The sequence below is a fragment of the Rattus norvegicus genome, chromosome 6 (genome assembly GCF_036323735.1).
Source record: "Rattus norvegicus strain BN/NHsdMcwi chromosome 6, GRCr8, whole genome shotgun sequence".
Taxonomy (NCBI): Eukaryota; Metazoa; Chordata; class Mammalia; order Rodentia; family Muridae; genus Rattus; species Rattus norvegicus.
Genome location: NC_086024.1, coordinates 90,774,979 through 90,800,160, shown reverse-complemented (window position 1 = coordinate 90,800,160; position 25,182 = coordinate 90,774,979). Strand labels below are relative to the sequence as shown.

At 35.5% G+C, this 25,182-nt stretch overlaps 1 protein-coding gene across 5 annotated transcripts in view; it reads left to right on the top strand.

Annotated features, from left to right (window-relative positions):
• Mdga2 (MAM domain containing glycosylphosphatidylinositol anchor 2) overlaps window positions 1-25,182 on the top strand; it is an 864,098-nt gene that overhangs the window by 546,624 nt on the left and 292,292 nt on the right. For all 5 annotated transcript variants that reach the window (XR_001838168.3, XR_001838167.3, XM_008764688.4 and 2 more), the window contains 1 exon segment: window positions 4,060-4,192. Coding sequence is in view for 3 of the 5 variants with exons in the window: in XM_008764688.4 (XP_008762910.2) it covers window positions 4,060-4,192 (133 nt within the window). In the remaining 2 variants the exon portion in view is untranslated.

Below are 25,182 nucleotides of genomic sequence, written 5' to 3'. Positions count from 1 at the left end.
TCACAGAATATTATATTTTTATACACGATGTCTGAAACTGTGCGTGCATGCAGGACAATGCACATTCATGGTTATATGCACACTCTCACAATATACACTCACACAAAAGCAAATAAATTTACTTTATAAACCATAAAATTGTTTTTATCCCTTAATGAATGTAATGCATTAAATGCATGAGGTACAAACATTTTAGAGTTCAGCCCGTAATTACCTTTATTCCTCCAACAAATTAGCATGATTTCACAGCACCTCTTCTCTTCACAACTGTATAGATTATCCTTGCATATTACCTTGAGGAATTATTTTTATGTGGCCTCTATAGTTTCACTCCGTTTGGAATCTTGATTTGCAGCTAGAGAAAGTAGTCATCATCTAAGTTCATTAGATCAGCCTGTCCATCACTGGGCAATTAAACCATAGAGAAATCAAATGTGAAAACACTTCACTGATCTGTAATGTGCCCATTGTGCTCCTATGTTCTGCATAAAAGCTAACTGAGATATAGATCTTCCCACCATAGTAATAACTAGGCCATCCTTCCTGATAGAGTCACAGTTCATAGTAGCAAGAATTTTCTAAGTCTTAAAATAGCACTTCAACCCAAATACTAGCTCACTCTATTGAGACAGGATCCTAAAAGGAAGGATCACTTGATCTGAAAATAAGGTAGATTGGAAATTTGGGGTCAAGAAGTCATGCACAAGCAAGTATATGAAGAAGTACAGCATCTTATATAGTTTTCAAATGGAGGTGCAATAAAATCACCAAAAAGCCATCACACAATGGGACAGTGACAGCAGAGAGATAATGAAGCAATGTTGGGCAAGGGAAAACCCAATCAAGTGATTCACAGACCAAGCACTTAGAAGCCTTGAGACTGATAACTCCAAGGTAATAAATCATAGAGAGGGGTCAGTGGATGTTTTTTAGGGTATAAAACAATGAGATGAAACAGAGACAACATGTGTTTACTTATTAAAGCAACATTAAATTATCCATATGATTTAGCATGGAGATAGAATGATCTGATTTCATATTTAAAAACAGAGTCCACAATCATGGTGGCACATACCTGTAGTGAATCTTTGATCATGAGAATTGCTTCAAGCAAGCTTAGTTTATATATCTAGACTTTCTCTCCTCTCTTGATACATTTGTAGGTTAGATAGATAGATAGATAGATAGATAGATAGATAGATAGATAGATAGATAGATGGATGGATAGATAGATGGATAGATAGACACACATACTCACATATATACATACACACATACATATATGTACATACATAAATACATACATACACACATAGACAGATACATGGATGGATGGATGATGGATGGATAAATGCATGTTATATAATTGGCAATAGATAGATCTAAGAGATTCAAAACAATGAGCAGCTTTATAAGATGGTGGTCAATCAGTTAACTTGGTTGGTTTCTTATCTCACAAGATCAATGAAAACAAAACCTTGTATACCTTAAATACATATAATTGCTATTTCTTACTTATGCATCAGTAATTCAAAGTAAAATGTTGTTCATTTACCTCCATTCATCCTCTAAAACTGCTACATACATTTAAGAGTTTGTCAACTGAGTGTATGGTTAGAGGACTACAATTAGAAATAAATGAAGGATCATTTGCGATGGACATATCTAAGTGCCAACGAAAGAGCTAGTGGAAGGAGATTCTGTACCTATGATGCATACTTGAAGGGGTTCGCAACCTTAATGCTGTGACCCTTTAATACAGTTCCTCATGTTGTAGTGACCCCAGCCATAAAATTATCTTCATTGCCATTTTATAACTGGAATTTTGCTACTTTTATGAATCTCGATATTAATATCTGTATGTTCCAATGGTTTTTTGGGGGTTGCAACCCACAGATAGAGAACTGCTTCTTTAGAGGAATACTTGTCAAGTTCATTTGAAGATAGGTTAAGTTTCAATGTGAGTGAAGTATCAAATGCACATGCTGAAGCAAAATTTTGGACAGTGGGAGACAAGTATCTACCCAGAGCTGAAGGGGGCTCTGAAATGGACTGGGAGAAAACAGAGCTTTTGGTAGAAACTCGCAAGCACATCGTGCTAGCTATGGATCCTGGACAAAGTGAGGGAACAAAGCAGGACTAGGGACCCGGCTGACATTTACCTGTTTCCAGGAGTTTAAAAAAGAAAGACATAAGAAATTGTAAGCAGTAAACCTCTGAGGAAGGGAGCTAAGAGCTGGTAAGGTGGCAGATAAAGACATGTGCTGCAAAACCTGATCATCTGAGTTTGAGTCCCAAGCCTTTCATGGTAGAAGGAGAGAACCAGAAACTTATAAGTTCTTCTATGACCTGTATATACGCACAGCCACATATGTAACTGCCCATAAATTCACACACGCACATGCGTGCACATACGCACGCACACGCACACACACACACACACACACACATACACACACACATACACACACACACACACACATATTTAAAAATAACTTGAGTCTACTAATTCAAATGTAAAGGTCCCCCCCGCCCCAGATAGCTAAACACACTTTTCAAGACGTTTAATGTTGGATGCATGATAGCTCTGTCACAAGTGAACATGGTTAACTACATTATAAAACCATACTGATTCCCCTATAAGTTTGCACAGAATCTTCCTTCTTTAAAAATGCAATGCAAAGTCTGTCCTAAAACAAGGCAAAAAAAAAAAAAAAAAGCAATCTGCATGACTTATCAGAGAGGCTGATCAGGTTTTACATTTTTACAAAAGTGAAAATGTGACATTTATGTGAGGTGATACGAGACTTTTGTAGCTTAATTGTAGTGATTATTTCACAATATCAATCATGAAATAGAATTCTGCTTATTTAGCCTGAGGAAAATGTCATATATGTTAAGGGTTTAAAATTGAAATTTGCCATGAATGGAAGGGTTGTTAGCATGATGCCACGGTCACAGTTGTGGGTTTCCATGTCGTTTAAATACATCTGTGTCTGAATAAGAGCCTTGCTTTCCTTTCTGTGTCTGTTTCTAAGTCACATGGTCCTACAGTTCATACTTGTGTATTGGATGTACAATGATTTTTGAGAATTAACTGGTATTATTTCAGCAAAGAAAAAAAAGGGAAACACACTGACCTTCACAACTGAATATACGAAATAGGAAAAAGAATATTATGAAAGTACTCCCAGATAGGACACTGTTGAGAGCTATTTTGTCATGAAAAGTACAATCCTAAACACAGAAGCTACTTTGAGAGGGGGCAGGGAAGGTTTTACAAGAGACAAAGGAATTCCAAGGACGCTGGCCTGGGTTGAGCAGGAGGATCCTTTCCAGCCCGGATGTGGGTTGTTGGTAGTCTTTCCACTTGTTCCGGTTTCATCCAATGCTTCTAGAGTGGGTGCCCCTCACTCAGCAGGAAGGTCTAGGGTAGGATGACCCCTTGTGAATTAGTACTGTCTGCAATGCTCCACATACACGTGGAAGAACTAACCCTGAGGTTCTGTGTTAAAACAGCAAGGGCAGTAACAATCAAGAAACATCGCAAAACTTATTCCCGTCAGCGTTCAGTCTATTATCTGCCATTGTTGCACTCTACCAAATATTTATGTATAATTTAGTATAATGGTCTATCATTAGATCTTCTCTAATTTGCTATAAAACCAGTGTTTCATGTGTTGGGTTGTCTTCAGAAGCCCGCTTTACAATAGTGTTTCCTGTTGAAGCGTGCATTAGACTGTGTGATTGTTAAATAACCTCTATGATTAAGTGTACTATTCAGAGCTTTGCCTAACGATTTGCATAACTACTGCCAGAAGTAGGCTTTCCTCCCTAGGAAGCAAGTTTGCAAAGAAAACATTATGAATTTTCATTGTTGTCTGTTAGTTTTTACCTCTAAGCAGATTTCAGTATTAGGCTTATGTGCAAAGTTTCTTTTTCACATTTAGGACACGTTCTTCTAATAATAATACGATTTAGTGCATTACAATGCTATATGTTAGTTCATTCCTCCTGGTTAGCGGTGACCTGTGCTGATGACCTCTTCTCCAATTTCAGGGGGAAACAAAGATCTTAAAGCTAAAGAATCTCCGACCTCAGGACTATGCTAACTACAGCTGCATTGCTTCAGTGAGGAACGTGTGTAATATTCCAGACAAGATGGTGTCTTTTAGACTTTCCAATAAAACCGGTATGGAACTATACTATATTTTATATGTGTGTTTTCCACAACTAGTTTATAAAAAACTTTTACCCTTCTTACAGTCCAGTTGATGGCTACAGATGAAGGAATTCATCTTTTATCCAAGGAATGCTTGGCATATTTCTAAAGCTTTTAACAAAGCAATAAGGGGGAAAAAAAACAACTGAAAGGGACTGTGTGAAATATAGAGAATTCTAGTGTCTTAAAATACTGTAGTCATAAATTTTTACAAATTACCCCATATATCATCTAAAGAGATTTTTTAGGACTATTGGATTTTTTTATATAAAAATTTATCATCTAATTTGCTGAAAATGTCTTTTGGTTGCAAAGCAAAGTAAGACTCTTTTACAATGCTATTTTTCAAATAAAAAATGTAACGGGTAAATTCAAGGAGTTCTTACCAAGATGGTACTTTTGTACAAGAAAGAATTAATGTGTTGATATGTCTGAAACACTTAGACCTCACATTATTTCTTTCCCAGCAAAGAACTACTCAGCAAATTCCAACAGAGTATTTAGTGAAAATATTAGAGTTAAGATTTTATAAAAATATTTCCCAAAGTACATTTCTGCTTCTGTATTTGTTCCAAGAAGTTGCTAAAACTTTCAACGTCTCTTCTGTTATTTATTTGTTCAGTTATTCGTTTGCTTATTCTGCATTAATTTCTTGAGCTCCATCTCTTAGTCAGAATTTATATATGTAGGTATGTAGGCCAATGGCCTTACAAAAGGAAATATGGCATAAAGCATTTGAAGAAAGTCTGTAGAAGCAAATATAAAAAAAAATGTAAGGGAAAAGACAGCTTTATTAATGAGGATGTAAAACACCTGGTGGAATATATGCTTCAGACCAAAAATGAAATATAAAATCCTAATGGTTGTAAAACATATAAGTTAGTGACTTTGTGCTATTTTTTGAAGAAAGAATATAATATATTATTAACTGAAATATATTGTTCTTGTCATGAAATATACTATAAATTATTGTAACTTTGTATATATTTCATTTGAATTTAATTTTGAATTTCTAAAACCAGCACACAAGGTATTGCTGTTACTATGGTATTATTGAACAATGTATGTTTTAGGGATTCTCTTTTGCCTTAATCTAGTTTTTTATAATTTTAAAGGGTATTTGTTTATTTACATCTGTGTAGGAGAGAAATTGTATGTGTGTGACTGCGTTTGTGCGTTTCACATACAAAGGCTGAGGACAGCTTTGCTGGGGTCTGTTCTCTTTTTCCAACTTGTTTAAGGATAGAGTCTCTCTTGTTTCTGCTCTTGTCCTGAAAATATTTCTTACTAATTCTCTGTATCTGCTTTTTGGTCTCATCATAATAGTCCTGGTGGCATGAGTGACAAGTGAGGATAAACCATATCCTCCATCAATAGTGTGTGTGCATTTGTATGTGTGTACGTGTATGCATGTTGTGTGTGTGTGTGTGTGTGTGTGTGTGCGCCCGCATGTGCATGTGCGTGTTAGAAGTCAGGTGATCGATGGAGAAATAAAATAAAATGGAAGTGTTTCCTAGTAGAAAGGTAAAGATAGTCCACTCGAGTGAAAAAGAACAAGGTAGTAAGTATGCCATTTATGTTGGGTCTCACATTTCTTACATTTGAACAATTCTTAATTAATCCTTAAAGTGTTCTCAGCTTATTTTATCACTATAGCTACTGAGGCAGAAGCCAATTATGACCTCATTTCCATGTGTTTGTTTTTATATTGTCTTTTTTTATGGTTTGACATATAGTAAATTGGTTCATATTGATTAAAATATATTCCTTTAGCTTAATCTGAGACTGAAGCAAGTCACTGAAAACAAAAACTGTCTAAAGACACAAACTTAAAAAAAAAAAACAAGCTCAGCATTTTATATGGTTGTGATCTATAGTTATTTTTCTTCTTTTATTTTTTTAATAAATTGAATATTTTATTTATTTACATTTCACATGTTATCCCATTTCCTATTTTCCCCTCCGGAAACCGTCTATCCCATTCCACTCCTATGAGAGTGCTCTCCCACACACTGACCCACTCCCTTTAACCTCCCTGTCCTGACATTCCCCTACACTGGGGCATTGAGACTTCAGAGGACCAAGGGCCTCTTCTCCCATTGATGGCCGACAAGCCTATCCTCTGCTACATAAGCCACTGAAGCCATGGGTCCCTCCATGTGTACTCTTTGACTGGTGGTTTAGTCCCTGGGAGCTCTGGGAGGTCTGGTTGGCTGATATGTTGTTCTTCCTCTAGGGTTGCAACCTCTTCAGCTCCTTCAGTCCTTCCTCTAACTCCTCCACTAGGGTCCCCACCTCTGTATTTGTCAGACTCTGGTGATCTATAGTTTTTACCATTGCATGTTCCATATGTTGGAGAAGACTGATTGACTCTCCAACCTGAGATCTATTTTAAACTGACCAGCAACCAGCACTTTTGATTTTTTGGAGCTAGTAAAAGGAAATTCTAGCCGAAAGCAGAGTGTTTTATTAGATATAAATAAAGACATCTTATTTCATTAGCAATATTAGAATAAAAACTGGCAGATTTCCTAAATCCTGTTAAAGCAGCTGGCTCCCTTTGTTGCTAGGATGACTTTCAATGAGAAGAGTCATAGCTACCTTTTTCTACAGAGGGTAGCATAGTTGTGCTACCTTACAAGTTTCAATGCTGTGTTCTATGCCATTGGTCCCCACATTAATATGTATGTTTGAGATGAAAACAAATGTTTTCCTCCTTTATACATCATGCATTGGTAAATAATCTTTTATTTGCTACTTATTACAAACCGAGTATTGAAACTGTGGAAGATAGTTGAGATTATGGTAGTTGTTAAAGTCTTCCAACAACTTCCATATCAGATACATCTTTGTGTAGCCTTTGATGCATTCAAACCAGGTGTGCTTTGTCATCTTTCCTATGTGGTTTTGCTCGGTGTTGGAAGTTCGTGCACTTCAGATAGATGAAAGCACAGGAGCTCCCAAAGCGCGTCAGGAGCTGTCCGTCATTAGGCATCAGGTCGGTAAAACAATAGATGCCTCTCAGCCCAGTTTATTATTCTTCTGACATGAAAGAAACGCAAAAATCTCAGGGACACAAGCAATGTGTTATCAGGTGTTCTGTTCGAAACTGTTGTGGTACAGGCCAATTATTAAACCTCTGTTGTGCAACACTTAATGGAAAATATGTACACTAGAGAAAGATAAAAAATATATATTTTGAACTTTGTAACAAGTTTGGTTAACGTTCTTTGTAACAAATATGTTTCTAAAAATTGAATTTTGGACATTATAGCTCCGGTAAAGGACAAGCAATAGATAAGTGTAATTTTACTTTAAACAAACTTGCAATCAAAATATCTGCAGTTATTTCAAGTTATTAAGTAGCATCAATCTGAAGGCCTGTTTACAAAATGCCCAAGACACATAGCAAACTAACATAGAAATACAATCATTGGTAATAGTTCTTCAAATTTTTAGAGCAAAGCCATTTCACCTTGACTAAATTGCTGGGTCTATTTTTATACCTACTGAAGCAGGATTTTGAAGTGAGACCTAGGAATATAGACATTGGAAAAAGTTTAAAAGATTTCTTTGGATAACAAGATAATGTGTTTGTATGCAGAATGTTTTAATAAAATCACTCCATTCTGTATATATGAGCTTTTGTTAAAGAAATCAAGGTACTAGTGCAGCATCCATTGATCCTCTGAAATGACACAGCCACCTACAGATTAAACAACAGGAGGTTGTCTTGGCTTTCCCAGAATGAATTAGCATTGCAGTTCAATTCTATATCTAACTAAGGAAAGTGTTCAATAATTTTGGACTCTTAATGATGACACTATTAAAATGTGTCTTGTCACAATACTATCACTGTATATTACATTACATTATATATTACATCAGCTAACCCTATTATACCCATTCAGAGTATTTTATATAAAAATGATAACATAACGTGTTTATTTCCTGTCACTCACAAGAACCACGTGACTTGTGACCTATTCCACACTTTGATGGTTGTTGTCTTGAAGAAAAATTACACTAGCCCTTTTCTGTTAAACTGCTGATGTAGTTTTATTTATCACAGCTGATTAAAATAAGTCCACTTAGAGGTGTAAATTTATAATCTCAATAAATATGTGTATTTTGAAATGATCATAATTATGGCAGCAAAGTATAAATTATTTAAAATATGTACCTACAACCTAAGGGTACATAGAAATTATGATAAATTTTTCATTTATTTTAATGTATTTCAAGTACTTATATGTTGATGCCTCATGATTTCAATGGCAAATAAGAATTAAGTAGTTGCCTATATTGGGATGGAAAAACATGTTTTGTGCCTGCCTATGGGGTGATGATGAGGGATATAAAGAAACAAGACAGGTGGGGCTAATTTTACTTAATTACATAGATCCCTTGATTCAGTCTACACAGCCTTGGCATTTATAAAAATTACCTAATTAAGATGCCTTCCTTAGCTGTGGATTACATCCAGAGAGTAATGCATTACAAAAGTGGTACTGTGTAAACACGGACTGAAGTCTCACACCTCCTCTGTATTTCTCCTCTGTTTCTTCTTCCTCGTTCTCCTCCCTCAGGTCCTTCTTCCTTGCACCTCCTTACCCACTTCTCTCCATCTCTGCCTCTCTGTCTTTCTCTCTCATATTCTTCAGTCTGTCCATCACTTTTCACAGAAGTAAAGGTTTTAAGGAAACCATCTCTTGTGTTTTGGATCTGCCATGATTTTAGTTAGTGTAAGTCACAGCTCATTCAAAATCAGCACCTGATCTTTTCATATAAAACTTTGTATGCTCTGCCCTTCTTGTGATGGTCTCCTATGTTCAGAGGAATGAAGTCTATGTTTTATAAGATATAAAATATTGTTTTAGTTGTTGCAATTTATTAGTCAAAGTTACGAAATAAAGTATATAAACACTTCTTTGTATGATATCCACATTATCAGAGGTGCCAATTTTAGTACGAGAGAAAGACGTATAGGGAAGTTTGCTCTTATACATAAACAGTAACCTTGGCCACTTTCCTTAGCCAAGGTTATTTATTTCTTATTTTCTTTTCTAAGTTACTGAATTCACCTGGCCATTCCAGAATTTAAGTGATAATTGTTACTGACAAGAATCTAGGTATTTTATCTTATCAACCAGCATTTGTATTAGAAAGATTGGTTTTATGAGATATACCTAGAAGGGATGTGAGGGTATCCTGTTTCATCCTGATGGGCTGCATAAGCACAATGCCACACACTGGGAGGCACAAGCAACAGAAACATATATTTTTATGATTAGGGAGACTACAAATTGTAGGAACAAATTCCTTTCTTCACAGTTGTCTTCTGGTAAGAGCCGTCTTCCTGAGTTGCCATGATTTCGCCATTGTTGGGTAGTCACAGGCCTTTCCTCTGAGCTACATGAAATGAAAGGCTGGCACACCTTATTCATATAAAGATATTCATTCTTAGGCCAGCGCTACCCTTATTAAACATTAGTTACCATTTTTACTTCTATTAGTTCATTTCAAAATAGAAGTCTATTGTGATTTGTATAGTCGTATATGCTTTGTTTTTGGAAAACAGGATAAAAATATCTTTAAGGAAGAAAGCTAAATCCTAAGAAAGACAGCCACTATTTTACACTATCATGATCATTATGTTTTGGAAGAAGAATCAAGATGCTAATAGTGCTATTATATGAAAGTGAACTGTGCAGTTTTCTGGTTATAATTTTTTTTTACATTTTAAAATTTAGCATATAAAATACTAGGGGGACTTTTGTGTTTTAACCTTTAAATATTAGAACATTTATGATATTACAAATGAGTATTTGATGTTACCTGGAACAACAGGGTTTACCAGTACAGATGCCAATATTTAATGGTACCTGTTGTTAGACTGTTGTTGATAATAAGATGTTTTCCTAATCACACATCGTGTTTTATACCTGCGATTTCAGTGTTCAAGATGCTGAGGCAGGAGGATTATGAAGAGTTTGAATCCAATCTGAACTGTGTAATGAGTACTAAGCCATTCAAGGGTAAAATATAGGACCTGTCTCTCTCAACAGGGCCCCTATAGGGTGGAGTATCTTTCAGAGAGCTTTTAGTAAGTGTTTTGATTCAGAAATTTAGGATGCAAATTCTAGTTTTGTAAGCTTAAGGACCTTTATTAACTACTGTTTCTTTTTTCTTTTTTAATTAACTACTGTATTTATTTACATTTCAAATGGTATCCCTCCTCCCCCCTCCATTAGCACCCCACCCCATTTCCATTCCCATTCCCCTCTAAGTGGTGCTTCCTCACCCACTCACTCCCACCTCACCTCTAGCATCCCTCTTTTATGGGGCAAAAAGTCTCTACAGGACCAAGCATGTCCTCTCCTACTGAGGCCAGACAAGCAGTCCCTCTTCCACATATATAGTGGGGCCTACAGACCAGTCCAATGTATACTCTCTGGTTGATGGCTTAGTCCACGGGAGCTCTAAGGGATCCAGTTAGTTGAATTGGTCTTCTTTCTATAGGGTGGCAATCCCCTTCAGCTCCTTCAGTCCTTCCCCTAACGCTTCCATAGGGGTCCCGAGCTCAGACCAATGGCTGGCTGTGAGTGTCTACATCTGTCTCGGTTGGTGCTGGTTTGGCTACTGTTTCTTAACTTCTTAAAATTAAGGATAACAAAAGCAAAATTATTCACAGTTTGCTTTTTTAGGTAATAAATTCTAGATATATAAACCATAAAAGTATTTGATACAGTAATCTAAATAGTAGAAGAGAATATGCTTGCAATCACCAATCAAGCTAAGATGGTGAAGAAAATCTCCAAATTTGCTGGATGGTTCTTTCGTTCACTAATGACTAGTCTGAAAGAAGATCATATCAACATGCTTTATGCTCATGATCAATGAGCTGCTCTCTTACAGGTGAATACTATTACCCACAGGAATTATACCAATTAATGCTTGTGATGGGTATAATTTTTCTGACCTGTTCTTGACTGAAAATTTTAATATAAAAAGTTATGTTTGTGCATCCAACAGAAAACAAACTCAAAGCAATCATTGAAAGTTCTTTGTCTCACAATTCTGTATCAGACTTTTTAAACTTTTTATATTATTATAAATTATTATTATTATTTGTTTTCTCCCTCTCTTTTTTACTCTACAGGTCCTTTACATATATATTATGGCTTTCAGTTTAGTATTTTTATGTGATTCTTTAGGGTGCAATGACTGCATTTCTGCCTATCTGTTTCTTGTGCCTTTTCTTGGCCATTTTTCTTCTGTTTGTTTTTGTCCTATGCTGATGTGCTCGGTTTTATTTTGTCTTATATATTTTATTCTATTATTATTCCTTGGAAGCCTGTTGGTGTTCTAATGAGAAATAAAAAGTGGGAGGGGAAGTAGGAACAGACTAGGAGAAGTAGCAGGAAGGGAAACATAATTAGAATATATTACGTGAGAAAAAATTATTTTTAATAAAAGACAAAAAAAGAACGTCAAACAAATAGAGGTAACACACAAGATTGTCTTTCTAAATGCCTTCTCGTTTCCTAAGGTAATCAAACCAGAATGTACCCCAGTCTCACTAATGCAACTTCAGATGTAGGAAAACATAGATGATGGCTTCGCCATCAATTGGGGAGAAAATGTAATGGTCATTACAAGGTTTCAATTTTACTCTTCCTGTTCGTTTCCACAGCAACAAGATGACCCAGATTTTGCAAAATTCTATTGCCATAGTAACAGAAAGTTTGCAAGTTGCTGGGTTCTTCCTCTACCTGTGTATTTTATTGTCCTCCCAATAAATTTTTTACATCCCTGGTATTCACATTTATTTTGAGACTGTAAATTCTTATATAAAACATACCCTATCCAAACTAGTAACTTTCACAGAAGAAACAATAATTAAAAAAGTAATAAATGGGAAAAATACAAGGGCAAAATAACTTTATTGGTGAAATGAAAAGCCATAATACTATATGTACAGAAATGGAAGCAATCGATCAGAATGTTCTTTCAAAATCAAATGGATATTTTGGAATATCATCAAATAATTTGTTTGGTTAAAGACCTTTAAAATGGTCACTTATATGTTTCTCAAGGTAACAAAATTTAACTTAATATGCCACTTAAATTTAATTATAATAAAACATTTGCTTATGGGGCGGGTAGGGGTGGGAGTGGCAAAAGGTGCTTGAGTTCCACAGTGCACATGTAGCAACCAGAGGATAACTTTCAGGAGTTGGTTCTCTTCTCCCACAACTTGGGACCCAGGTATAGAACTCTGTGAGGCTTGGAAGCAAGGTCCTTTAAATGCTATCCATTCAGCCAGCCATGAGAGCATTATAATAGAAAGCCTTAGAGGAACTTAATACCACCCTGCTTCATAATTACAGCCCTGAGTTGGCAAAGGTAAATTGAGCACTAGGTTTTAATTTTCTTAATCCCAAGAATATAATTTTTATTTTAAAACTGAGATTTGTGAACATGGTACAGTTCTTTGCACATTTTTTATTATAAACATTTGTTGTATTGCAATTAGAATTAATTACAATGTCCATCATTAAGGGTTACAAACACAAAAAGTAAAGAACTTTAAAATAGGAAATAGAGTAAAGAGTGTATACCAGAAAACAGAGACTCAGGGAATAGGTGAAATAATGAAGTTTGTTGAAGTTTAAAATTAGGAAAATCATTAAAAAAATTCCATAGTTATTAAATTTGGTAAACAATTTTGTTTTGTTTAGTTGGATATTTTCTTTATTTATATTTCAAATGTTAGTCCCTTTCCCAGTTTCCCCTCCAGTGCCTGAGGAACCTCTTAGGCATCCTATTGCCTGCCTGTCTTGACTAAAGCCACATGTGAGGCTGCAGCTCCTGAGACACAGTTACTAACTCCTTTCAGCCCTCATGTCAATCAAGGCAGTCCAGACTTTTCGGCTGGTCTGTTTCAGTCCACAGAATGTTTTCATAGATGGGGGTGGGGATAGAGAAAAGAAAAGGAACTAGAGGAGAATAGGAAAGGAATGGGGAAAAAAGAGAGAGGAGATGGGGCCATGACAACTTGTGAAATTGTTTTTCTAAAAATGCTCTGATGGTGATATGTGTACACCCAAACCTTTAATGGTGTATGCCCTGTGCAATAAGTACACACTGCACATGCAAATCTTTAAACTATTTGTAAACATTTATTTGTTGCTTATGATGTGGTTATCAATCTGAGGCTTTATTCAGCTTAAGAGTTTCACTTTAAAGATAGTGGGAAACATCAATTGAAATTATGTAAAATAAAAATAAAAACAGTGCATGTATGTTCCTCATAGCACCATGTTTTTGTTTTTTGTCTTTTCCAAATGGTGCTACTTCTCTAAGGAAAGTAAATATTATAAACTCACTTGTTATAAAATACAAACAAAGATAAAAATATATTGAAGCTTGTGAATCCCTGTACCCTTGATTTTTTTATTTTCATTTTTCAAGAATCAACAAAGAGAATGAACACCACTTGTCAAGTTCTTTGACACCCACTCCACCTCACATAATCAGCTACAGTATACAAGAATGATAATTTGCATGTTAGCACACAGGTCAACACTGTTGAATCTGCAATGGTGTTTTTTCATCTAATACAAAGTTCCCAGATACAGTCCCAATGAACCCCTTATACTGTAAGATTGCTCTCACTAAGGACTGTGTGAAAACCAGAGGTTGTCAGAGTTTTGTTTTTTCAGTAGAAAATAAGTCCCAGTTTTATTATCCTCTTTCTATATCTCAAATTACATGAGGTTTCTTTCTTTCTTTCTTTCTTTTTGTTCGTTTGTTTGTTTTTCTGGCTATTGGGAAAGTGAATGCTTCTAGGCAAAATTAGAAATTTTCTGAAATGCTGGGATATCTATTTTTAAACAAGCAGTTGATTTAAAACTTAACTGGCAACTTCTAGTCTCCTGAGGCGTTTGGATTCTGTAACTTACTGACTCGATTAAACAAACCTTAGCTGTTGCATAGAGCTGGTCCTATTGCCTGTTCTCTTGATGTCTAGCAGTCTGAAAGTCCCAGATGTTTTAAAGCCTTGTAGTTCTGAGAAAACCAGAACAATATAGGCTCTGAGTGATGTAATCTACCACCCAGATATCTCCGGGTGCTGCATCCTGTTATGTTGTTTTCTTTCTTCCTTTTGGTGTTTTTGTTGTTTATTTTTGTTTGTCCTTGTCTTGGTTTTTCTGGTCATGATATTGTCTCACTGTGTAATTCTGACTGGTCTAAAGCCTTCAATTCACTATGTAGACATTAATAACAGTCACTCACATTCGTCATAGTACCCCAATTTATGCCTCTTCAGTGCTGGGACTGCAGCTGTGCACCACCACCAATTGTCAATGATGGCTCACATAAAGGCTTAATCAGCTCTACATGAGAAAGCATTTGTTTGAAAGAGCTGTTGTGCATTCTGTCTATTCCCTATAATGTGGTGATTTTTATCAATTCCTTCAAATCCATGGATTTGTTTTGCTGCTAAACCATATTGATAGGGTGATTGGTGGGAAATTCGATGAAAAGAAAACATTTACAATAATATTTTACTTCTACTTATCAAGGTAATAACAGCAGTAACAAATTTAGAAGAAATGTGTCAGGACATAGGTGAAGAACAGCCCAGTGACCCGTCAGCCTTAAGATCTTTGCATACAAAGTCAAAGCTTACAGAGTTTGAGAATATTTCTACCTGATTGTTTGTCCTATTATATAAGAGATTTATAATATAATTCAGGAGAAAAGGGGTCAACAAATCACTTTTTAATTAAATCCAAAATCACCACATCAATACATTGGAAATCAACTTTAGATTAATATATGTATGTTTATGTTTATGTATGTATGTGTATGCATATCTGTGTATATATGTATGTATAAATGTATGTATTAAGACAAAATTTTCTGTACTTAAAACAATGGTAAATATTTTCTCTGCATAGATATTTCAGCAGCTCATTTTTCTAATAAGAATAAGAAATGTACTTTAACTAAAATTGGTATCAAATATGATGTATCTAGAATGTGAAAGCTTTATTTCTGGAAACGTTGGGAAACCAAACACTGACAGAATATTATGTACATGCATTTCTGTGTAGACAGGAAGTAAATTAAGAAGTGATTTAGTGTTTTATCTTTCATTAGAAAATAGTATTGAGATGGTTTTATTGCTCTTAATTTACCTTAAGAAATATTCCATTTTGTGCATCTTAAATATTTTCTATACTGTGTATTTGAAAACTAAGCATCTTCCTTATCACATAGCAGAACTGTCCTAAAACACAGAACATATGTAAATATTCTATCTGAAGCCCCAAGATAAGAAATAGAGCTACTTAAGTGTTGGAATAGTCTCATTTGAACTAGATCCGTAATGCCAGAACTAGGCAGCATTTAGTGTTCACAGGAAGTCAACGTGATGCTTCAGTATCATGGAGTACAGGGTTCAAAGTTTCAAGATCCCACCTTCTTCAGTGAAAAGCACAACTTTGTGCCATTATTATTATTATTATTATTATTATTATTATTATTATTATTATTATAACTTGATCAAGGAAGAAATAAAGAACAAAATTAAAGTCTTTTTAGAATTTAATGAAAATGAATTCACAACATATCCAAAATTATGGGACACAATGAAAGCAGTGATAAGAGAAAAACTCATAGCTCTGAGGTCCTCCAAAAAAGAACTAGAGAGAACATACACTAGCAGCTTGACATCACACCTAAAAGCTCTAGAAAAAAAGAAGCAAATACACACAAAAGGAATAGAAGGCAGGAAATAATCAAACTCAAAAGGAACTATACAAAGAATGAACAAAATCAGGAGCTGGTTCTTTGAAAAAATCAACAAGGTAGATAAACCCTTAACCAGACTAACCAGAGGGCACAATCAAATCTGTTGTCCAAATTAACAGAATCAGAAATGAAAAGGAAGACATAACAACAGAATCTGAAGAAATTTAAAAATTATCAGATTTTACTACAAAAGTCTATATTCAACAAAACTGGAAAATCTAAATGAAATGGATAACTTTCTAGACAGATACCACATGCCAGAGTTAAATCAGGATCAGAAAACCATCTAAACAGTCCCATAACTCCTAAAGAAATAGAAGCAGTTATTAAAAGTTTCCCAACCAAACAAAACCCAAGGAGCAGATGGGTTTAGTGCAGAATTCTATCAGAACTTCATAGAAGACCTCAAACCAATACTGTCCAAATTATTCCACAAAATAGAAACAGACAGAACACTATTCAATTCCTTCTATGAAGCCACAATTATTCTTATACCTAAACCAACAAAGACCCAACAACGAAAGAGAACTTCAAATGGGACCTCATAAAACTGCAAAGCTTTTGTAAAGCAAACAACACTGTCATTAGGACAAAACAGCAACCAACAGATTGGGAAAAGATCTTCACCAATCCTACACCTGATAGAGGGCTAATATCCAAAATATAAAAAGAACTCAAGAAGTTAGACTACAGAGAGCCAAATAACCCTATTAAAAAATGGGGTACAGAGCTAAACAAAATATTCTCAGCTGAAGATTATCGAATGGCCAAAAACACCTACAGAAATGTTCAACATTCTTAGTTATCAGGGAAATGCAAATCAAAACAACCCTGAGATTCCACCTCACACCATTCAGAATGGATAAGATAAAAGAAAAAAAACTCAGGTGACAGCAGATGCTAGAGAGGAGGTGGAGAAAGAGGAATACTCCTCCAATTGTTGGTGGGATTGCAAACTGGTACAACCACTCTGGAAATGAGTCTGGAGGTTCCTCAGAAAATTGGACATTACACTACCTGATGACCCAGCTATACATCTTTTGGACATATACCCAAAAGATGCCCCAACATATAACAAAGACACGTGCTCCACTATGTTCATAATGGCCTTATTTATAATAGCCAGAAGCTGGAAAGAACCCAGATGACCTTCAACAGAGGAATGGATTAAAAAAATGTGGTACATCTACACAGTGGAGTATTACTCAGCTATCAAACACAAAGACTTATGAAATTCATAAGCAAATGGAGTGAACCCGAAAATATCACCCTGAGTGAGCCTACTCAAGCACAGAAAAGCACACTTGGTATGCACTCATTGATAAGTAGATATTAACCAAAATGCTTGAATTATCCAAGATGCAATCCCCAGACTACAGGAAGCTCAAGAAGGATGACCAAAATGTGAATGCTCCCACTCCTTCTTCAAAGGAGGGGGGGAGATATCCATAGAAGGGGATATGGAAGCAAAGTTTAGAGCAGTGACTCAACGAATAGCTATTCAGAGCCAAATGTGGCCCATATATATACAGCCAACGAAACTAGATGAGATTGATGAAGCTAAAAAGTGCATGCTGAAAGGGACCAGATATAGATCTCTACTGAGAGACACATCCAGAGCATGTCCAATACAGAGGTCAGTGCTAACAGCAAACCACCGAAATAAGAACAGGACCCCCTTGGAGGGAATCAGAGAAAGGACTGGAAGAGCTTGAAGGGGCTCGAGACCCCATATGAACAACAATGCCAACCAACCAGAGCTTCCAGGGACTAAACCACTACCAAAAGTCTATACATGGAGTAACTCAAGTTTCCAACTGCATATGTAACATAGAGTAGCCTTGTTGGGGCACCAAGGGAAGGAGAAGACCCTGGTCCTGCCAAGGTTGGGCCCCCAGTGCAGGGGAATGGGTGGCAATAAGGGGGATGTATAGAGGGAATACCCATATGGGGGAGGGGGAGGGGAGGGAATAGGGGCTTATGGACAGGAAAGAGGGAAGGGGAATAACATTTGAAATGTAAGTAAAGAAATACATCTAATAAAAAATTTAAAGAAAAGAACTTAAGACAAATTTCCCTTATGAATATCGACGCTAAAATTCTCACAAACTGAATCGAAGAATACATCAAAACAATCATCCATCACAGTTAAGTAAGTGTCATCCCAGGGATGCAGGGATGGTCCATTATGTGGAAATCCATCAACATAAACCACTATGTAAATAAACTCAAAATAAAAAATCAATATGATCATCCCATGAGATGCTGAGAAAGCATTTGACAAAATTCAACACCCCTTCATGTTAAAAGTCTTGGAAAGATCAAGAATTCAAGGCCCATACCTAAACATAGTAAAAGAAATGTACAGCAAACCAGTAGCCAACATCAAACTAAAAAGAGAGAAACTTGAAGCAATCCCACTAAATCGGGGACAAGACAAGGCTGCCCACTCTCTCCCTACTTATTCAATATAGTACTTGAAGTCCTAGCCAGAGCAATCAGACTTTGTGTCTTTGTAATCCAATCCGCTGGAATGACTTAATCTACATATAACACTTGATATTACAGCCTTTTCTTTGGCTCTTTTTCTCTTTTCTTTTTCTTTTCCTTTTTAAATAACACTTGTAAATCTGTTTCACTTAATTTGTGAGACAAAAAAATAAAGATAAAATGTACTCTTACATTTTATGTGTACACACACACACACACACACACACACACAATATTGATGATTATCTATAGGTACACTGATGTACTGCATATTTTAAGAAGTTATTCATTTTGCTTGGTTAATACTCTAACAGCCATGATTAGTAGTGCTTACATTCATTCTCCCTCAAACCCTGGCAAACACTGTTCCACACTATGAGCCTGAGTTTGATTGATTATGTTAGATACTATTTATGAGGAATACCATATAGTGTATGTTAACTACTTATTTTTCTTACAAAAATGTTCATCCATGTTACCACATATTACAGTAATTTTCATTTTGAACCATATAATTTGTTATGCCATACGCCAATCTTACATTTACTATATCCACATATTAACTACTATATAATTTAGTTTTCCCCCTGATATTTTGACTATCATGGTGTAAGGAATATGAGTCCTTATATGTCTGAGTCTTGATTTAATTTTTTGGTACTATTCAGGATCCTGAAAAGAATTTCAAGGTAATCTGAAAGTTAAATATGTTTTTATTGATTTTGATCCTCCATGCTGATTCTTACAACACTGTTTTGCACCATTCACAATGTGAAACCTTATTTTTCTAAAATATCACCATATCACTATGTATTAAAAGCTAATTCGTATCCTGAAATATATGGGTAATGTTATACTATTGCTTGCGTTTTTCATTCTCTAGTTATTGAAAACAAAGAAAATATTTGGCTATGCCTATTAGCCTTCAATATGTCATTAAAGAAGTTTATTCAAGTCGTTAGCTATTTTTAAAATTGGCTTATTAGCATATATGAATAAATAATATGAAATTGCAATTATTTCAGAGATTAACCCCCGATTGCAAATGGGGTACAAGCATTTTCTTCTTTCTGTGAATTGTATTTTCCTCCTGGTGATTTTTCTCTTTCTTGTGCAGAAATATTTTTATTTAGTAAAACCCCTAATGTTTATTTTCCTGCCTCTTTATAAAACTACTACACTTGCATAAGTAAAGTTTCTTGGACATTGCCTCAGATGATATATTAACATCTCTAATCAGCTTTATCTAATGGCACATTTCAGGAGGACAGTATTATAATTGATTTATTATGACATTTTTCCAAGTCCAGGATAATTCCTAGTACAAAATTGATACTCAGTAGATCTATATCAAATTGACATTTTTTTCATAAAATAATTTATAGAGAATTACACCAGATTTAAAAGTCTCCCAAACAGTGAAAGAAATAAAGAAATGAGCAAAGAGAAAGCTTGTATAATGGGAAAAAAACCTTTGTGAAATTCCCTACAGGGAATTAATATCTAAAATATATCAAAAGAATAGTAATAGTAGCAGAAAATTAGAACTTTATCAAAGTACAATTTATGTATAGATTTATATATCATAACCCAACCCCTTAATCTGTCCAATCAATAACCACTGATACAAAAGAAAATCCATGTGCCCTTTCTTTATTGCAGTTCATATATTCTGCTACTATCACTGACAAGGGTGCTTAGGCTCCTAATGTCACTTTTAATACTTGTTACAGCTTGAGGACTTGAGGACTAACTATACCCGAAGAAGTGGTTTTACACCCCAGGGTTTTCCTTATCATGGCAGAATTTGCTTCAGACACACCTTCTTAGAAACTAACTAATTTCCTTCCTGAGTAGAGAAAAACCCTGGACTCCAGAGAATTATCAAAAATCCCACAATCAATATTCTGTGAATTGGAGTTATACAATTATACAGGATTCAAACTATAACACTGAATAAATTGGTCCCAGGATAGACAATGAAAGCTAAAATAGCTGTATCAAACAAATATTTTAAGTAATATGAAAATACTTTTTAATATAGCACACAATATAAAAAAATAGCTAGCTGTATGATCAACAGCCAATGGTCTTTGTTTGTTCTATCCTCTTATTGATTTATTTTACACTTAGAAGAGTTTTAAATCTTGGAAGATATTCACCTAAATTTTGGCATCTCATTATAACTGGCTGTATACTAGTTCTTTTCCAAAAATACTATGTTCCCTTTATTTTGGCCTCAGAGACACAAAGTAGCTTAATTGTTCCATTTACCAACAGAAGTCTTCAGAATTATAACTGAAGAAAGTGCTAACTGAGGAGGAGAGTAAGACATAGTCACTTGTTGAGCCGGATGTAATAATTATGCCAAACCAATTATTTGCCATCACTATTATATATATTACATATACCATATAAATGATTTCAGGTAGGTTTAACAATAAAAGAACGACTAAATTTTTATAATTAATGTATGTTATAAAAAGTAAATAGTTCATGTTGTTTGTAGATTGGTTTGTTTGCAAACAATTGATCCAGCTAGGCTTTGAGATGATATCAATCCTTGCATCCTTAACCTCAAAAAGTATTCTGAGTACCAATGTGTGCCTCCATATCTGGCTCAGTTTTGTAAATGTTTTCTTCATGACAGCTTTATTAACCACCTATATCTTTGTTGTGTCCTCTTCTGGGTCCTATTCATACAAAATGTATATTACTCTCCTCACCTTGATCTCCTCTTCCTAAAGATGTCACACAGAAAGGATACGAGTGAGTGTTTTACTAAGCATGATAAACAACTTCAGCAAAGTGGCTAGCTATAAAACAAATCAGTATCCTTCCTCTACTCAAGGGATGAACAGGCTGAGAAAAAAATTAGGGAAATGATTCCCGTCACAATAGTCCCAAATAACAAAAATTACATGGTGTGACTCTAACCAAACTGAAAGATCTGTATGACAAGAACTTCAAGTCACTGAAGAAATTGAAGAAGATATCAGAAGATGGAAAGATCTCCATCCATGTTCATGGATTGGCAGGATTAATATAGTAAAAATGGTCATTTTGCCAAAAGCAATCTCCATCAAAATTCCAACTCAGTTCTTCATAGAATTAGGAAAAGCAATTTGCAAATTCATTTGGAATAACAAAAACCCAGAATAGCAAAAACTATTCTCAACAATAAAAGGACTTCTGGAGGAATCACCATCCCTGACTTCAAGCAGTATTACAGAGCAATAGTGATAAAAACTGTATGGTATTGGTACAGAGACAGGCAAGTAGATCAGTGGAGTAGAATTGAAGACCCAGAAATGAACCCACACACCTATGATCACTTGATCTTTCACAAAGGAGCTAAAACCATCCAATGGAAAAAAGATAACATTTTCAAGAGCTGGTGCTGGTTCAACTGCAGGTCAGCATGTAGAAGAATGCAAATCAATCCATTCTTATCACCATGTACAAAGTTTAAGTCCAAGTGGATCAAGAATGTCCACATCAAGCCAGATACACTCAAACTAATAGAAGAAAAAGTGGGGAAGAGCTTTCATCATATGGGTACTGGAGAAAATTTCTTGAACAAAACACCAACGGATTATGCTCTAAGATCAAGAATCGACAAATGGGACCTCATACAACTGCAGAGCAAAAGACACTGTCATTAGAAAAAAGCGGCAACCAACAGATTGGGAAAAGATGTTTACCAATCCTACATCTGATAGAGTGCTAGTATCCAAAATATACAAAGAACTCAATAAGTTAGACTCCAGAGAGCCAAATAACCATATTAAAAATGGGGTACAGAGCTAAATGAGAAATTCTCAGCTGAGGAATATCAAATGGCTGAGAAGCACCTAAAGAAATGTTCAACATCCTTAGTCAACAGGGAAATGCAAATCAAAACAACCCTGAGAGTCTACCTCACACCCTTCAGAATTGCTAAGATCAAAGACTCAGGTGACACCAGATGCTGGCGAGGTTGCAGAGAAAGAGGAACACTCCTCCATTGTTGGTGGGATTGCAAACTGGTAAAACCATTCTGGAAATCACTCTGGAGGTTTCTCAAGAAATTAGACATTCTACTACCTGGAGACCCAGCTATACCTCTCCTGGGCATATACCCAAGAGATGCCCCAACATACAATAAAGACACATGCCCCACTATGTTCATAGCAGCCTTATTTATAATAGCCAGAAGCTGGAAAGAACCCAGATGCCCTTCAACAGAGGAACGGATACAGAATATGTTATACATCTACTCAATGGAGTACTGCTCAATAATCAAAAATGATGACTTCATGAAATTCATAGGCAAATGGATTGAACTAGAAAATATCCTGAGTGAGGGAACCCAATCACAGAAAAACACACATAGTATACACTCACTGATAAGTGTTCATTAGCCCAAAAGCTCGAATTACCCAAGATACAATCCACAGACCACATGAAGCTCAAGAAGAAGGATGACAAACTGAGGATGCTTCACTCCTTCTTAAAAGGAGGAACAAAAATATTCAGAGGAGGGGATATGGAGGCAAACTTTGGAGCAGAGACTGAAGGAATGGCCATTCAGAGCCTGCCACACACACACACACACACACACACACACACACACATATAGATAGATAGATAGATAGATAGATAGATAGATAGATAGATAGATAGATAGATAGATAGATAGATAGATGGATAGAGAGATAGAGATAGAGATAGATAGATAGATAGATAGATAGATAGATAGATAGATAGATAGATAGATAACCCCCACCAAAACTAGGTAAGATTGATGAAGCTAAGAAGTTCATGCTGACAAGAACCAGATATAGATGTCTCCTGAGAGACACAGCCAAAGCATGTCAAATGCAGAGGCAAATGTTAGCAGCAAACCACTAAACTGAGGACAGGACCCACATTGGAGGAATTAGAAAAAGGATTAAAAGAGCTGAATGGGCTTGCAACCCCATAAAAACAACAATGCCAACCAACCAGAGCTCCCAGGAACTAAACCACTACCCAAAGACTATACATGGACTGACTCATGGCTCCAGCTTCATTTGTAGTAGAGGATGGCCTTTTTGGGCACCAAAAGAAGGAAAAACCTTTGCTCCTGCCAAGGTTGGGCCCCGAGTGTATGAGAATATTGGGGGAGATGGATGCGGGATGGGAACACCTTATAGAAGAAGGGCAGGGGGATGGGATAGGGAGCTTATATCCAGGAAACCAGGAGAGGGAATAACATTTTAAATGTAAATAAAAATATATTCAATAAAAGGAAAAAATAAAAAATTAAAATATTAAGAGTGAGTCTTTTAGTGGTAGAGTATTATAATCATCCTTACTCCTGAAAAGGAGGAATCAAACAAATAGCTTTGGTAAAAGCTTTGGTCTTGGTGAAGAATTGACCTGGATATTTAAGTATAATAAGTTTAGTTAATGTTGTGCTTACTAAATGGTCAAACATTGGAAGTCAACTTCAAGCAGCAGAGGCCATTACCATTCTGCTTGGGTCATGATAAATACATCTTTACAATATAGTCTTGCTCTCCAAATCCCAGTATCTTCTATACAGAACAAAATATCTTCATACATCACCGATGATTTAGTTGGAAATACTTAGCTTGGGTTTTCTTTCAGTGATGTCTATCTAAGCTTTTTGGTTCTCCTTTGAATTTGAATGAGACAAGGTCTAACAAGACTCTGCCTGATGAAAATAACAGGAAAGGATTGTGGACCAACAGAGGAAATCACACGCAATTCTAAAATTTGTCTTCACAATGTACTTTCATATTTGCAAAGATCTTTAAGGCCATTGGGTGTTTGTACTACTGTAGCTGATTGACTGTGGACATTTTACTTTATTGAGTTTTGTACATCTTGAACATAAACAAGTTCCTCTGATTTTTGTACAAAGTTAGATTCAAATGAGTCATTTGTAAGATATTACAATGCCTTAATTCAGTACAGTACAGTATGGCACTTTTTTTCATAATTACTGTGTTCTTGTCAGGCAAAAGCTCACATAAATCCACAGAATTTGCAGATGATGTAAAGTCACCTGAGACAAATGTAGTTGTATCCAGAGTTTTCATTGTTTTTGTTAAAGTGTATACTTCGGATTGTTGGTAAGCTCTGGTTGTTTTATTCATTGACACACTGTGTTACTTATTACTTGATAGAAACTCTATATCTACTCAATAAATGAATAGGTAGGTGTTTCCCTGGGAAGAAGACATTCAGTCACTGATGATAAAAACAGTAATAATAATAATAAAAGAGATTGTGAAACAACCCCCATTAAAAAAGAATTCTAGAGACTCTCTTACTTGAGATTTACTGTATTGTGAAATTGATCCCTTTCTGAATCCTTTAATGCAATTTTCCATGAAGAAATGGATTGTGTTTCCTTGATCATTTCCAGAAATTTCTGTCATAAAAATTTCAATAATAAAAATGTCTGTCAGTTTCAGCACTTTTAACAAAGGCTCACTCCTTCTGTAAGTACTATTTATGGATACTATTTCAAATACTTCAATATTCTTGAACATTTCAAATACACTTCCTCAGTACGATTTCATCCTTGGTCTTCCTGAGTTTCAGCAATGAGTGACTGATAACACTGAAATAATAAACTCATATATGTGAGT